This window comes from Haliotis cracherodii, unplaced genomic scaffold, assembly GCF_022045235.1.
Source record: "Haliotis cracherodii isolate W230 unplaced genomic scaffold, xgHalCrac1.p SCAF_10, whole genome shotgun sequence".
Lineage (NCBI taxonomy): Eukaryota > Metazoa > Mollusca > Gastropoda > Lepetellida > Haliotidae > Haliotis > Haliotis cracherodii.
This window is the reverse complement of record NW_027266265.1, coordinates 47278568-47294204: the sequence shown is the minus strand read 5'-3', so window position 1 is coordinate 47294204 and position 15637 is coordinate 47278568. Positions and strand designations below refer to the sequence as shown.

Below are 15637 nucleotides of genomic sequence, written 5' to 3'. Positions count from 1 at the left end.
AATGAATAGGATAAACATCATCTGTTAGATGTACATTAAATGTGAGTTAGCAGATAAAAGAAACAGATTTTGAATCACTTAAATCCAACTTGCTTGTCTGACAACTTGCCTGGTCACCTTTTATCATAGCAATGCAGAGAAACATGTTTAAAACTTTATGATGGAAGTGATGAAAGTCACTGGTCGTGCCAATCACTGGATTGTCTGGTCCAGACTCGATTATTTACAGACCGCTGTCATATAGCTGGAATATTAAACAACAAACCAACCAACCACTCTTGAGAAATATAAGACATACGTTCGGACTTGTTATAAGAATGATAAACGCAATAACGTAACTATATGAACATCAGTTTATAGTTCCTAAATAGTTAAGGTCCACCCGATTCTTTCATATTACTATAGTTAATCTGTCATGCGTAAAAGGCTAAATAGCGGTGAAAATAATATGAATGGATAAATTAAAATCAATGATGGCACCAAGTCTTCGTGTAAAGAGTACTAGCAGCTGAGACCATATACTATACTATTATATGGTCTCTGCTAGCAGGTTCTGCTCTACCGGTATCACCCGCCTCTCACACAAGTTGCACAAACAGTAAAGAACGTGTTGATATCATCCATAATATGTTTCCAATGAGACGAAGTCTCAGTAAAGTGCATTTCCATGAAACTAAGATTTACACGGTATCCTTCATCCAGTCAGTCGATCGTTTAGAGTTTTACGACTCTATTTCGCAGTCGGTTAACGGCGAAAGTCAAAGTCGTTCTTTTGATGAGATAAAAGAAGCCATAACAGATGCATTTGGTTATTAAACACGTTTTTAAAACCCATTAATATTCAAAATTATAAAAAATCGGCAACATGTAATCACGGGACCATGTAACTAATAATGATAACCAAAAGAATCATCGTCTGCGAGTGTTTTTGTTATTATTAGTTACATGGTCCTGCGATGTAACTTAAATGGGTAAACTTTTAAAATAAGTCTGTTCATTTGTCTTAAGAGGCGACTAACGGGATCTGGTGGTCAGGCTCGCTGACTTGGTTGATGCATTAAATGTAATCGATCCCAATTGCGTGGATCGATGCTCATAATGTCAATCACTGGATTGTCCGGTCCAGATTCGATTATTTTACAGACCGCCGTCATATAGCTGGAATATTGCGGAGTGCGGCGTTAAACAACAAACAAATAAACAAACACTTGTTACATACAGAGACCGTATATTAATCTATATCTCTGTAACAGGCAAATGCGGCTAAGTCGATTGACAGCCGGTCTGCGCACGCGCAACTTTCTGTTTACAAATTCCGCTCGCGTGCGATTCGAAAATGGCTGGGAAGCGTAAGGGGAAACGGGGAAGATCAAAATCTTCAGATATGGTGAGCACCAGAGTGCATGTCCTGTATATATTCCAATTACCAACCGCTGCAGGGCTTGCATGTATATATTTTAACTTCAGGTGTTGTCATTTAGGTGTGCAACCTACTAACCTAGGTTGTTTGACAGGTTGACAACTTCCGATTTTCGTGCCAGTGCATGTTTGTGAATGGCCGGGTGGATGTTTAAACTCTTATGCTATTCAAATGAATGTAGGCGTGACTTCTCCGTTAATGAAATAGTTTAAGGAGTTACTTCTTTATACAGAATGGATGTTGAAAGCAGTTTTAGGATTGTTGATAAATTTCAAGTTGGTGTGTGAAGTGCTATAGATGAAGGGAGGTAACTCTAAGTGTATGTTGTAAAATTTCACTTTCTCGCCTGCTCAGTCTCGAATAATAAAAACAAACATTTGTGATATTATGTTGTTACAATATGAAATATCTACTTCTGTGGCCACATATGTACACAGGTTCCAATCATTCTGTTTGTTTTCACCACATTTCAATTTAGATATGGATACACGAATATAAATAGAAGTTTAGTCACAGGCTCAGTTTCAACTTTTTCTACCAGCTCTGCTATACATAGAATTATCGATAGTTTTAGAACAATGTTGAAGAAAGTTATATTTATATCAGTTTCTTGACATATTGTTTTCAGGTAAAATGTTATTTATTAATATGCATGACTCAAATGATAATGATTGTTTTTTCAGGTAGCAGAAGAGGTAATGTTTAACACCCAGAATAGTCAAGATCGTAGCCTAATATGTTGTTAATGTAAAACTAAAACCTCTGACCTCTGTCTCACTTTCAGGATTTAAACACTTTTGAAATCAGTTGAATAATGCACTAAACCTCACAAGTCTGAGAAAGGGGAGTTATTTACTCCAAGCAGTGTTCAAAATTAAGAGGGGTGGGGAGGTCCTGGAATCCTCAAGGTGTACTCCTCTAATATTTGAATCGAGGGACCCCCTAAATTACCTGTTATATTTCGATTATGACAGGGACCCCCTTGACCTCCATCCACACTGCACCAAACATTACGAGCATGTATCCTCTGAGTGCACAGGTTCTGTAGCATCCACTGATCAGCTGATGAGGATACTGAAAACACTGACATTGTTTTCAACTGATTATTCATGTTATTGTCAGTGCTGTACATACTGGACAAATAAAACAAGAGACCAATAGAAAACAGAAAGAAAACTGCACCTCACCACAAGCATGACTAGTAGGAGTGAAGCACTGGAAACTGGTGAACAGGGACAAATTATATGCTATTCGTCTTTCCAATGGCATTTTACTAGAACATAAGGCATGAGGTACATTTTTGTTAGGCTAGCTGGCTGGTTCAGAACAAGTTTATGAAAAGTATATTTCCTTGTTACATGCTGTGTAATCAGTTCAATATTAGCTCTTTTAGCTTTATAGCTTAGTCAGTTCAATAGTCATGATAGTATCTCTTTGGTTATATTGTTCACTTGTTCCATGTTAATATTTCACAGTCTTGTTCACCAGGAGTAACAGTGTAGACAGAATGGTGAAGTATTAACTATGGCGCTGGAATATTCCTGAATTCAATGTTAAAATATGTTCACCTACCATACTCATTACCATTATTATCTGTGAAAAAGGTAAACTTTGTGTATCGGTACAGAGTCTTCTATGTAATGTAATCCTGTCACATTTGATTAGGTATACGTGGCAACTCTGGGCAGAAAATCGCATCTCAAGACTAAGAGTCGACATTTTTGTAAAGTCCATGCAAATTAGCATTTGCCTCCTGATCTGCGGAAGGGGGAATATGCCCATGGGGTTTTTGCAATTTCCTGTCTAGGTCTGGATGCTGGGGTTTCCTCTTTTTGCCCCCACCTATTGTTTAGATAAGGTCTTCAGCAACCCATGCTTGCCGTAAAAGACGACTATGCTTGTCGTAAAAGGCGACTAACGGGATCGGGTGGTCAGGCTCGCTGACTTGGTTGATGCAAGTCATCGATCCCAATTGCGTGGATCGATGCTCATGACATTAATCACTGGATTGTCTGGTCCAGACTCGATTATTTACAGACCGCCGTCATATAGATGTAATATTGCTGAGTGCGGCATTAAACAACAACAACACAACACGTTTAGAATAAGTAAAGCAGTCACACATACTGAGTGGGAGATCAGTAGCAGCTACACAGGTTGTCTCATTGTTTTATTGGATGCCATGAGTGAAACTGACATGTTTTTCTGTGTGAATGAATAGGATAAACATCATCTGTTAGATGTACATTAAATGTGAGTTAGCAGATAAAAGAAACAGATTTTGAATCACTTAAATCCAACTTGCTTGTCTGACAACTTGCCTGGTCACCTTTTATCATAGCAATGCAGAGAAACATGTTTAAAACTTTATGATGGAAGTGATGAAAGTCACTGGTCGTGCCTTGTTTCTTACATTCTTTGACACTGATCTGTACTACTCAAAAGCAGTTAGACTAAAGACTATCTGATTCTTTCATGTTAATCTGTCTTGCAGATTCTGTCATATTACTATAGTGTTCCAGTTTACCGGTAATTACCAGTTTTCAACTGGTAACATTAGGCTTGGACCGGTAATTAATGTTACTGCCAGTCCCTTTGGACTGGCAAATAAAGTACCTTATAAATCTTGTTGAACAAAACATTGGCGATATTCATATAAGTATATTTTTCGAACAAAGTCAGATTGTCAGTTGTCATCTAGGTTCCTCTTTTCTATTTTTAGTGCAAGGAAATAACATTTAGCTTTGCTTCAAGATTAAATATATATTTGCAGTGATTTAGTCTCAAAATATTTAAAAAAAAAAGAGTTGAAAGAATTAAAACCAGGTGATTTTCATATGTTTTTTCATTTGTTGAAAGTTGGGACTGACAAAAATTAGGGGGGGTGGGGGGGGGGGGACTGGTAATTTTTAGAGTTGCAAGTCGTGGTGGATTGGCAGTTTCAAAAGCCAGCGGGAACACTGTACTATAGTCTTGTCATGACACATTAACTTGAGTAATATGAAAGAAAGGGTGTCTTTAACTTCTTTTGAGTAGTATATATATCTTAAGATGCCACCCTATATTTCTGCGATCCTTTCCTGTTGTTTTGTAACCTGCACATCACATTTGCCTGTTGTGTTTCACACCTTCATAGTTGTAATATACTCATCATATTTGCTTGGTTTCTGTGTTGAGTGAATATTTGTGTGTGTTTTGTTATGATTAATGAATGTGGAAAAATATGATCTACAACCCTGATGACCACAAGATAAGATGTCGACTGTTTGTTATGGCTACTGGTGATGTGGATATGATGCGTCCACTCTCTTCCTTGCTCCAGGCCCAATATTATACTCAGATTGCTGACACGCTACCACTTGATGAAGTATCAGTTTTCCCAGTGTATTCTATAAAGACTTAACCAAGTGGAACTAGCACTAAGTTTCACTACTGTTAGGGGGCGGTCGGGTAGCCTAGTGGTTAAAGCGTTCGCCCATCATGCCGAAGACCCGGGTTCAATTCCCGACATTGGTACAATGTGTGAAGCCATTTCTGGTGTCCCCCGTCGTGATATTGCTGGAATATTGTTAAAAGCGGCGTAAAATCTCACTCACTCACTGACTACTGTTAGCGTGAGTGGCGGTGTGGTAGTGGAGTAGACCGGTGTCTGACAACCACAACCAAGATCCAGTGTTTAAATCTCCTCAAGGATGCGCTACATATGGTTTATGAAGCATGCTTGGTATCTCACACTGTTACGGGGGCACGGGAGACCCAGTCGTCTAAGGTGCCGAGATTCACTGTGCAGAGTTGCATCCCTTGGGCACGCCAGCATGGCCAGAATCCTATGATTGTGGGTTCAAATCTTGGTTTGCCTCAATAATGTTTCTAGGTTTGTGAGCACCATACCCGTGCTCATGGGTTTTGCCGAAGTGGTAAACGTCTGAGACCTGCATCACTTCAGGCTTTCTTCCCACATTAAGCTGACACGCTGTGATATAACTGGAATAATGTTAAAAGCGGCATAAAACCCAAATCACTCACTCACTCACTCTCTCACACTGTTACATTGTACTTGTTTTTACAGTATAAGGCCTCTTAGTTTTTATCAGTTGGTTTAGGAAATGTTTGTTCAAAATTTCAATGTAGGTGGTTGGATAAATAAGAAGATAATTTTCAACTTCCAGATTAGTACTGCTATTGATGAATGAAAAACAAACAAGGTTTGACACGGCTGGAATAGTGCCAATAAAGGTGTAATACCAAGCCTACTATGTACCAGTGCATATCATAAACAGGTTTTGATTTTTGTTTTCGTTTGTTGTTCAACGAAACACTCAACAATATTTGAGCTATTTGATGGTGGTCTGTAAATAATCGAATCTGGACCTGACAATCCAGTGATTGATATCATGAGCATTGATGTATTGTATGGACTGTATTTCTGTATATTGGGAAAACATGTGGGAGAGAGAAGTACATGTCTTTTAATTATTTTACAGAAGGAATGCCACTGTTAATATGATGAAAGAGTCTTTCGACTGCTGCCACAATATCTTGTCGGGGACTCGGGTGTCCCAGTCATCTGATGCGCTGCATTTAGCTGTGCAGAGTTGCGTCCCTTGGGCATGCTAGAAACCTATGACTGTGGGTTCAAACCCTGTTTGCCCTGATTAGTGAGTGAGTGAGTGAGTTGTGTTTTATGCCGTTTTTAACAGTATTCCAGTTATATCACAGCCGGTCAACAAAGGAAAGCCCGAAGTGGTGCAGGTCTAAGACGTTTACCACTTCAGTGAAACCCACGGGCATGGGTATGGTGCTGAAAAACCTAGAAACATAGTCAGGGCGAACCAGGATTCAAACCCACAATTGTTGCCCAAGGGATGCAAGTCTGCACAGCGAGTTGCATCACCTTAGACGACTGGGCCGACCGTACCCAATCTCCCTGGTTATGTTTCTAGGTTTGTCACCACCATTTCTGTACTTATGGGTTTCACCAAAGTGGTTAATCTCTGAGCACTTCAAGCTTTCCTCTCACATTAAGCTGACACGTCGTGATATAACTGGAACACTGTTTAAAGCAGTGTTAAATCCAACTGACTCACACACTCAATATCTTTTCCTTGATGCTCAAATTAGAAAAGTACCGTATTCGACGTAATAAGCGCCCAGAGCGCTCTCAAAATTAGAAATAGGCAGCTCTTATTAGAATATTATTTTGGTGAAAAAAGACAGAGTTGAAAGATCGTAAATTTCGTGGTTTATGCTGACAGCCTGAAATGTTTATATACGACAGATATATTTGTCCAGAATTTAATTGCCCATAATTAAGGGTGCATATAACACACGAGTGCGTATCATACACGAATAAAAAAGTCTAAATAAGTGTACATTGATCAATCAGAAGGGGTGCTAATTGGGATTGTTCACTTGCCAAAATATTAGCAAATATTGCCGTGGGCGCTTATTAGAGTGGGGTGTTTATTACGTCGAATACGCTAAGTGGAAATCTAATGCAGACAGAAATACCATCATTTAGCATCTTTTGTTTCTGTAGGCCCACATAGGTGCAGCCCTGTTACCTACAGCTGCCTTCCTGGCAGTGCCTCGCACCCCACCCCCACAGACTCCCCCAGGCACTGGGGTAGGCCTTTCCTCGGCTGTCTTCAACTCCAGCATGGTCGGTCGCATGGTGGCACAACCACAGCCTCTTTCTGATGATGAACCCTTTAGCGACCCCGAGAGCAGTCTCTATGACTACCAACAAATGGAGGAACCAGGGTAAGAATCAAGACAATATTTCATCTCCCTCTGAGATTTGGATGTTATGGCTATTACCTTCTATTTGAAACAGTATGAATGAAAAATATACCACATTGTAATTGTGTCTGTATCTTTGTGCGAAAAAAAGACTGACTCTGGTGATGAATTCTATTTTTTCATGTGTCCTATCATCTTCCCGAGGCAAGGGAGTTAACTGACTATGAAAGTCCAATTTCCACCCTTGCCAAACAGAATCCACCTCTCGTATCACTTGCATTTGCTTAAAAAAATGGTGTCACACAGTCAAGACGATCTGATAGATGATCAAGGTATATGTTGTAATAAAACAGGTCTTACCGCAAGAAGTGCATCAAATCACGTGAGCACCTAGATTAAGAACATGAAAAGATTTGGGAAATATATGTTGACGATACAACAAATCCTGCAGTCGACCGAAATCTGCATGTTGAAGTCCATGTTGTTTACGAATGTCGACATCATAACATGGTTTTGATTGGACTATGCATAGACTCGTTAGTCCAGCCAAAATATAACTCCATTATTGGAGCCTAGTTCGGCAAGGGTGGAAACTGGACTTTAGTCAGTTTACTCCCTTGCCTTGGGAAGATGGCATCCCATATTTAAAACAGAAAGACACAAGTCTCACTACAATTAATAACTTATACTTTGTAGTAGTTGGTTTACAAAACATTTGACCGAACATTCACTGTAGGTGGTAGGCCGTGTTAGAAATAAGCACCTTTCTGTAGGTCCGTGGCAGGTAGATCTTGTGTTGGGCCCGTAGTTTCAAATTTGTATGGGTCTTTTTGATCTGCAGTAAATTTGCATGTCAATTTATTTGTCATAATAAGCTGCAGTTTTTTTAATGAGGGCCTGAAGAGTTTAGTCAGGCCTGCAGCTTCTGAAGTCTGTGGGTCCTGATGGCAGCCTGGTAAAAAAATTTATTTTTATTTCAAACACTTGAGGATAAAAATTTAAAGATTAAACTTCCAGATGAGCATGATTAGTACTGCTACTAATGAACTCGTACGTCACACCATTAACATATGATTAGTCATGACGGAGGTATGGTTGTCAACGATCCTGAAAGATAACTTATTTGGTTTGTGGGAAACTGAGACATTGTCAGTGTGTATTGTTTCTGGATATGTGGCCCACGATACAATACATCATTAATTCAATCTCATTAAAATCGGATCTTAGTTCTCGCTATTGCTAAACAAGGATCTGAAGACATCCCATTACAGGTCACGTAAGATTGTCATTAATTCAATCCCTGTATCATGATACATATATGTTATTTTGGTGTAAAAACATGAAGAAATCTATGCATATAATATGTTCTTATGTATATTTTCAGGTACAGGGTATGTAAATGCACATGATTGCATATTCATAAATATTCGATTCTAGTGGCCACGAATAACGAATTCATGAATGGATAGGGTTCGATTCACCGAATACGCGAGTGAATCGTAACAGCCCAAGTGTCTATGTGTTTCTGCTCTACAGTATCCCAACTTCTATCTCTGGAAGTGAAAACAAATGATTCGGGGTTGTGATTCACCTGCAAGATGTCAACTTTGGACATAAAGTACTGTATCAGGATACAAATTGTATTGCACCCTTAGTATCAGGATATATATCATATCCTGCCCCCACTGTACTGTTAAACCTCTAGAATATGAAGATATTAATTGCCCTGGTTTCTTGCAGGTATTCTAGTGTTGATTTTGGAACATATCAAAAAGACAAACGGAGTACCATATCAAATAGAGCACCAGCACGCATCCCTTCCACGGGCAGTTTGAGGAGGGGCAGGGAGCATGATGTGGACGACTTTAGAGGTGAAGGCCAAGGACCAGGTCGGTATATCTAAGATCAGGCGTGCAATGTGATGATATCTCTCAGCTTGTTATCTTAAGGAGTTATAATACTTAATGCATTGGACTATAGCAGTTCAGCCCAAGTAATGTACCGAGGAACCCTGCTAGTTCAGACCCAATAGGGGTTTATCAAGGTCCGCTCAGAGGCTGATATTTGGCCCCAGATCTGCAGCATTGGTCAAAAATATTCCCAAATTGGAATTAGAAGTTTACCAAGTCATGTTACACAGGAATAAATAACTAAATAAATAACAGCTTTGTACAGGTGAATTGTATTTCACTGTCCAATTTGAGCAAAATAACAATCTTTTTTCCAAAGTGCCTGCCAAATGGAATCCTGGATAAATCCCTTCCCCATTATTCTGGAAATCCTGCCTTCCACACAATTGCTGTAACACATGGTCAGAAACATCAGTATAGATATATATGGACATGACTCCATACCTTTGATTTTTTTAATGCAGTAATGTGTTGATCTATATGATTTCACTTATACATGTAGTTCTGAATGATCTAACCTATGTTTTAAGGATGTACAAAGAGGGAGGTTGTGAATATTTGTATCTCTCTCCAGGGGGAGCATTCTACTACGAGCTGGAGAGGACAGACATCAACCAGAATGACGTGGATCTGTACGCTGTGCCCAACAAACCAAGGTTTAAAGGGGTAGGAAGGATCACGCAGTAGATAGTTATCCCCCCGCCCTAACAAGTTTGGAGGGGATATAGAAACAGGGTCATCACGGTAACGGTGATGATGGTTGTATGTTTCCCATGGTTACGGTGATGATGTTTTTATGTTTCCCATGGTTACAGTGCTTATGGTTGCATGTTTCCCATTGTGGCAGTAATTATGCATTATGTTTGTATGTTTCCTATGATTACGGTGATGATGCTTCTATGTTTCCTATGATTACGGTGATGATGCTTCTATGTTTCCCATGGTTACGGTGATGATGGTTGTATGTTTCCCATGGTTACGGTGATGATGGTTGTATGTTTCCCATGATTACGGTGATGATGCTTCTATGTTTCCTATGATTTCGGTGATGATGGTTGTATGTTTCCTATGATTACGGTGATGATGGTTGTATGTTTCCTATGATTACGGTGATGATGCTTCTATGTTTCCCATGGTTACGGTGATGATGGTTGTATGTTTCCCATGGTTACGGTGATGATGGTTGTATGTTTCCCATGATTACGGTGATGATGCTTCTATGTTTCCTATGATTTCGGTGATGATGGTTGTATGTTTCCCATGGTTACGGTAATGATGGTTGTATGTTTCCCATGATTACGGTGATGATGCTTCTATGTTTCCCATGGTTATGGTGATGATGGTTGTATGTTTCCCATGGTTACGGTAATGATGGTTGTATGTTTCCCATGATTACGGTGATGATGCTTCTATGTTTCCCATGGTTATGGTGATGATGGTTGTATGTTTCCCATGGTTACGGTAATGATGGTTGTATGTTTCCCATGATTACGGTGATGATGCTTCTATGTTTCCCATGGTTATGGTGATTATGGTTGTATATTTCCCATGGTTACAGTGATGATGACTGTATGTTTCCCATGGTTACAGTGACGATGCCCATGGTAACAGTGACAATGGTTGTATGTTTCCCATGGTAACATTGATGATGGTTGAATGGTTGAATGTCTCTGATGGTTACAGTGACAATGCCCATGGTTACAGTGACAATGGTTGTATGTTTCCCATGGTTACAGTGATGATGGTTGTATTTCCTATCTTATGTCCCCCATACAGAAGACTGCCCGGGACATTGGTGCCGGAGGAGGGATGGTGGATGAGACCTTCGTCAAGTCCCATGGTGGGGAGCTGCAGGGCTCCATGATGGGGACAACACGGGATGTACGAGAGGCCATGCAAGCTGTTCATGATATGCCTGAGTTTGATGTTGATGAGATGGTGAGTTATTTCAATACGTTCAACTGCATACATACCATACTTCAGGGTGCTGTTGTAGAAAACAACTTTAGCGCCATGCCTGTTGAAAATCTGTGTTAGGTATGAGAGGTACAATCTGCTCAGTGCAAAGATTGCTTCGTACATCGACCTGGTGATGATGGAAAGCAGAATTCTATAAGGCATCTTAGTGTAATTACTCCTGTATATTAACACAGGACTAACAATGACTACAACAGTCATCATACTCAATTATACAATGTATTACACTCCTAGGCCCTCTTGCATAAAGTGATCTCAGCGCTACGGCGATCGTAACTCCCTTTTACATAGACTTATGATGGCCGTTACGCTAAGATCGCTTTGTGCAAGAGGGCCCTGGACCCATTCGCCACCATTGCTTTGTTTCAGGAGTGGCATCTCCCTTCATCACTCATATCTCAAACTTAGCACAGAATTGCTAGTTCCATAAAAGTAGGCATGGCTGGTTTAGGTGTGGTTCCATTTGGGCTCAAGCGACTATGCTTTTAAGAGGCGACTAATGGGATCAGGTGGTCAGGCTCGCTGACTTGGTTGATACATGTCATCGTATCCCAATTGCGTGGATCAATGCTGATGATGTCAATCACTGGATTATTTGTCCCAGACTCGATTATTTACAGACCACCGTCATATAACTGGAATATTGCTGAGTCCAGAGTTAAACAACCAACAGTACCATACCATACCTTTCGGGCTCAAAACAGAGCTATGGGGACAGGTGGGTAAAGGGTTTTTATCATAATAGAATGGAGATATAATACAATGGCAAGGATCAATGCTGTGGATGTGTGACCACGCTCCAAATGGATAAGTCTTGAGAGTCTCTGGATTAGGTCTTACCCCATGCTCCACACAGGTTGTTAAATGTGTGGTGTTTCCTTAGGCAGGTGACTTTGTTCAGAGTAAACCTCTGTTGCAGACAATGAGAAAAGTGCCTGGAGGTCATCGCCATGGCAGTCCCATCATGCACCGTGGCAGCAGGAGAGGCTCCACACGGCAAGGTAAGGTATAGGCACTGTGGTGGAGTCTTTATTCTAACATAAGCTGTATTGGAAACTGCACAGACAGTCTTTCTACATGGTTATCTCCCTTGATCCGATCAGATGTAACAGTTTAGATTTTCATTGTCCAATTTTTGGTCAAATTCAGATTTTTCAGTCTATATTTCTCATCAACATGTATTCCAAACGTCCCTGTTCCAAAAGCTGGCCAATTTTTTATGCTTAACATCTTTAAATCAGCATGTGATCTTGCTGATAATGGATAGCTGTACACTTTCAAAGGGCACAGGTCATTTGTCAAAAGATGACAACTGTTACAACTGTTTAATCTAGGTTTCTGAATCTCAAGCACAAGAATTCCTGAACTTGATTTACATTTACCCTAATTCCTTATGTATTCTTCACTTGTTTCACTAGAACCGCACACGTGTCACTGTTGATTATTGTCATCAGACAGTATTTTACTTTTTACATGAAGAATTGTGATAATGACTTTGGCAATATGGCTGTTCATTTGTGTTCAATCACTGATGATCCTAGCTATTAGAAATAGTCAATAAGAAAATGTTTTCAATATACAAAAGTTATGACATTCAAAACTGAAACAAGGCCAGACCAATTTTATGATAATTTACAGACAACACTAAAATATCAATCACTTTATTCCGCTATTGTCACTTGCCATCAGCAGAAGTGTAAATAATTTCATCGGACGACTGCTGCAGCTCTGCCAATCAAGTTACTGCTTGCTGATTATTGTCGTATACACATAGTCGATGCCGGTTGTAGTGTGTGAATTTGTTATTATTAGCGTTTCTTGTTAAGTTTTGCATAATGTCAACAAAGTGCTTTAGCCCAATGATTGTCCCTTATTTATTGTGATTTTTCAATATTTATAACGTCAGAATGCAGGCAGGTAACTTTGAAGAATGGCAGGCAACACTTATGGGTCACCTGCCTGACTGTCTTGTTGGGTTTTAAGATTATTTCAAACACTGGCTTCAAGAAGTTTTGCTTCTTGGCCTTGTAGAAGTTGGTTTCTGATTCCTCAAGATTTTCCCAGTTTTTTTTTGTTTTGTTTTTTTGTGGGTTTTTTTTGCTCCTCCCTAGGCCCAATTTGGCTCCATAAATCCAAAATACAAACAATTATATACTGATCAGGGTCCATTGCACAAAGCGATCTTAGCGATAACTCCCATACTCCAAAATGGACTTACAACAGTCGTGGCGCTATGATCACTTCGTGCAAGTGGGCCCCATTGCATCTTTTTTTTTTTAAGGTGTTGTCAGGGTTGATATGAGGTTATTTTTTAAAATAATCTTGAGAGGTAAAAAGTTTGATGAAAAATCCAAAAAAATAAATGAACATATTTGAAAATCTAATTATTTTTTTGTCAGTCATTATTTGAACAAACTTTGTGTTGACTATTCTGTAAGTCGAGAAATGAAGTTGGTCTGGCTAAAATGACAAATACAATTCTAGAAAAGCTCATGTGAAAGGTTAAATACTGTTGGTGTTGCTGATTGATGTGCTTTAACCGTTGTGCTGTGTTTCCTCTGATTCCTCTCTCTCATCAACAAAGTGGAAGTTCAGTCTTAAGATAGAGTTTTTGAAGCTACGAAAAATGATGTGTGAAGCCCATTTCTGGTGTCCCCGGCCGTGATATTGCTGGAATATTGCTAAAAGCGACGTAAAACCATACTCACTCAGTCACTCACTCACTATGAGAAAGGTGTAACACTGAATTAGAAAGAAGTTTTCATCTCTGTAAAATATTTTACCCAGGCAGTCAAGGGCTTATAAATTTGCAAAGTGAAATGAATGTTGGAATCAAAACATTTTTAAAAAAACCTCCTAAATATCATATGAGTAGACGTTTCCAACAATGTTGTGGTCCTATCTTGTGAAACATTCAAATTTTTTATCCAAAAATCTTTGTGAAAATGAAATAAGAAATACAATCTATTCCAAAAGATCTATCAACATTTTAAGAGTGAGCAAACTGATGTCAAATGCTGTTATCTAGTAAATAACATTTGCACATCAGAGCATTTGTGTTAAAATATCCTTTTCACAATATACTGTTAAGGAGGTGGGTTGACCATAGTGGGGGAGACTGAGCTATCCACTGTGTTGATAACCGACTTTATTGCTACAGACAGTAACATGAATAATTTGAGTGATGGCCAAGGGGTACCTCAGCCAGACAAGCAGACTCGGCCAGTGCAGGAATGGCTGGAGAAAAATGTTGTGGCAGGTACTTCCAACTCACAACAGCCTCCAGAACACAACCAAACTGTTAGTGAAGACGTGTTGCAGGCCAACACTCAGAGCCTAACCAATAATGAAACAGGTTTGGTCCTCATCAGAATGAGCTTCTAACCGTAGAGCAGTTCAATACGTTGTACACCCTTCAGGAACTGCTTCAAACTTTGTGTGATCATGGGGAATCAGTATCGAGATAAATCACAATTATGGAACTAGTATCGCAGTTCTAGCCTATCATAAACTCGAAATTATTTTTTTGGTGATGGCAGTCAGGATAAAGAAAATACCGTTGCAAACTTGAGTGAAGCCCATCTCTCTATCAGAATGATGACCCCACAACTCAATGTGCAGAGCTGCACGCCACAGGTGCCAGGGCTTGATCACTGGAAACACAGGATGTGCCAGATTTGTCCAGAGTATGAAATTTTGTCTGTCCGGTGACATATCCATGCTTGTTGGCACCCTTATCTTTTTAAAGACTACTGGGGGCATGGGTGGCCCATTCGTCTAAGGCGCCGCAATTCACTGTGCAGAATTGCGTCCCTTGGGCACGCCAGAAACCTATGATTGTTGGTTCGAATCCCGGTTTGCCCCGATTATGTTTCTAGGTTTGTCAGCATCATATCTGTGCTCGTGGGTTTCACCGAAGTGGTAAACGTCCGAGACATGCATCACTTTGGGCTTTCCTCCCACATTAAGCTGACACGCTGTGATATAACTGGAATACTGTTAAAAGCGGCGTTATACCCAACTCACTCACTTAAAGACTACTCTCGAGGATTAGTCGAAATGTTATTTCACTAGTCCTCTGAGTTTGAAGCGTGCCCTGCTTGAACAAGACAAAAATGTCAACTGACAACTGGTTCAGAATTATATCCCTCAAATGGGACTAGTCAATGAGGACTACCATTGTCAGAATTTTACATATCCTCAGCATAATTAGCAGCCTTTTGGTTAGCGAACTAGTATGAATTTTGAAGCCTGCATTGGTTTCTCCAAAGCAAAAAATATTTACTTACTCACAATATAATGTCTTTACCAAGGCAGACGAGGTGTCAGAATGTTGTCACTTGGTTGACAAAATCTTCAGAAATTGGCACTTGTTTGAGACCCAGTGATATAAGTTTCACCTAAAGGTTGTAGCTTGTAAGAGTATTTGGTTCTTAAAGGGTGTATGAGGTATTGAATGTAAAAAAATATACCAATTGACGTTGTTGTTGATTACTGTTATTGATGTAGTATTGTGATAAAGGATAGGTTTCGTTTAGTTCCTCTCCTTGTATCTTGTATCCTGTTGTATCATTTCTCCTTGTATCCT

General features: G+C 39.7%; 1 protein-coding gene across 1 annotated transcript in view; it reads left to right on the top strand.

Moving 5' to 3' along the window:
• The first annotated feature begins 1336 nt into the window (after nucleotides 1-1336).
• LOC139451673 (centrosomal protein of 89 kDa-like) overlaps nucleotides 1337-15637 on the top strand; it is a 30754-nt gene continuing 16453 nt past the window's right edge. The window contains exons 1-7 of the mRNA XM_071232996.1: nucleotides 1337-1387; nucleotides 6960-7183; nucleotides 8903-9051; nucleotides 9647-9738; nucleotides 10849-11010; nucleotides 11969-12050; nucleotides 14210-14404. Of these exons, the coding sequence (XP_071089097.1) occupies nucleotides 1337-1387; nucleotides 6960-7183; nucleotides 8903-9051; nucleotides 9647-9738; nucleotides 10849-11010; nucleotides 11969-12050; nucleotides 14210-14404 (955 nt within the window). The remainder of the gene's footprint in view (nucleotides 1388-6959; nucleotides 7184-8902; nucleotides 9052-9646; nucleotides 9739-10848; nucleotides 11011-11968; nucleotides 12051-14209; nucleotides 14405-15637) is intronic.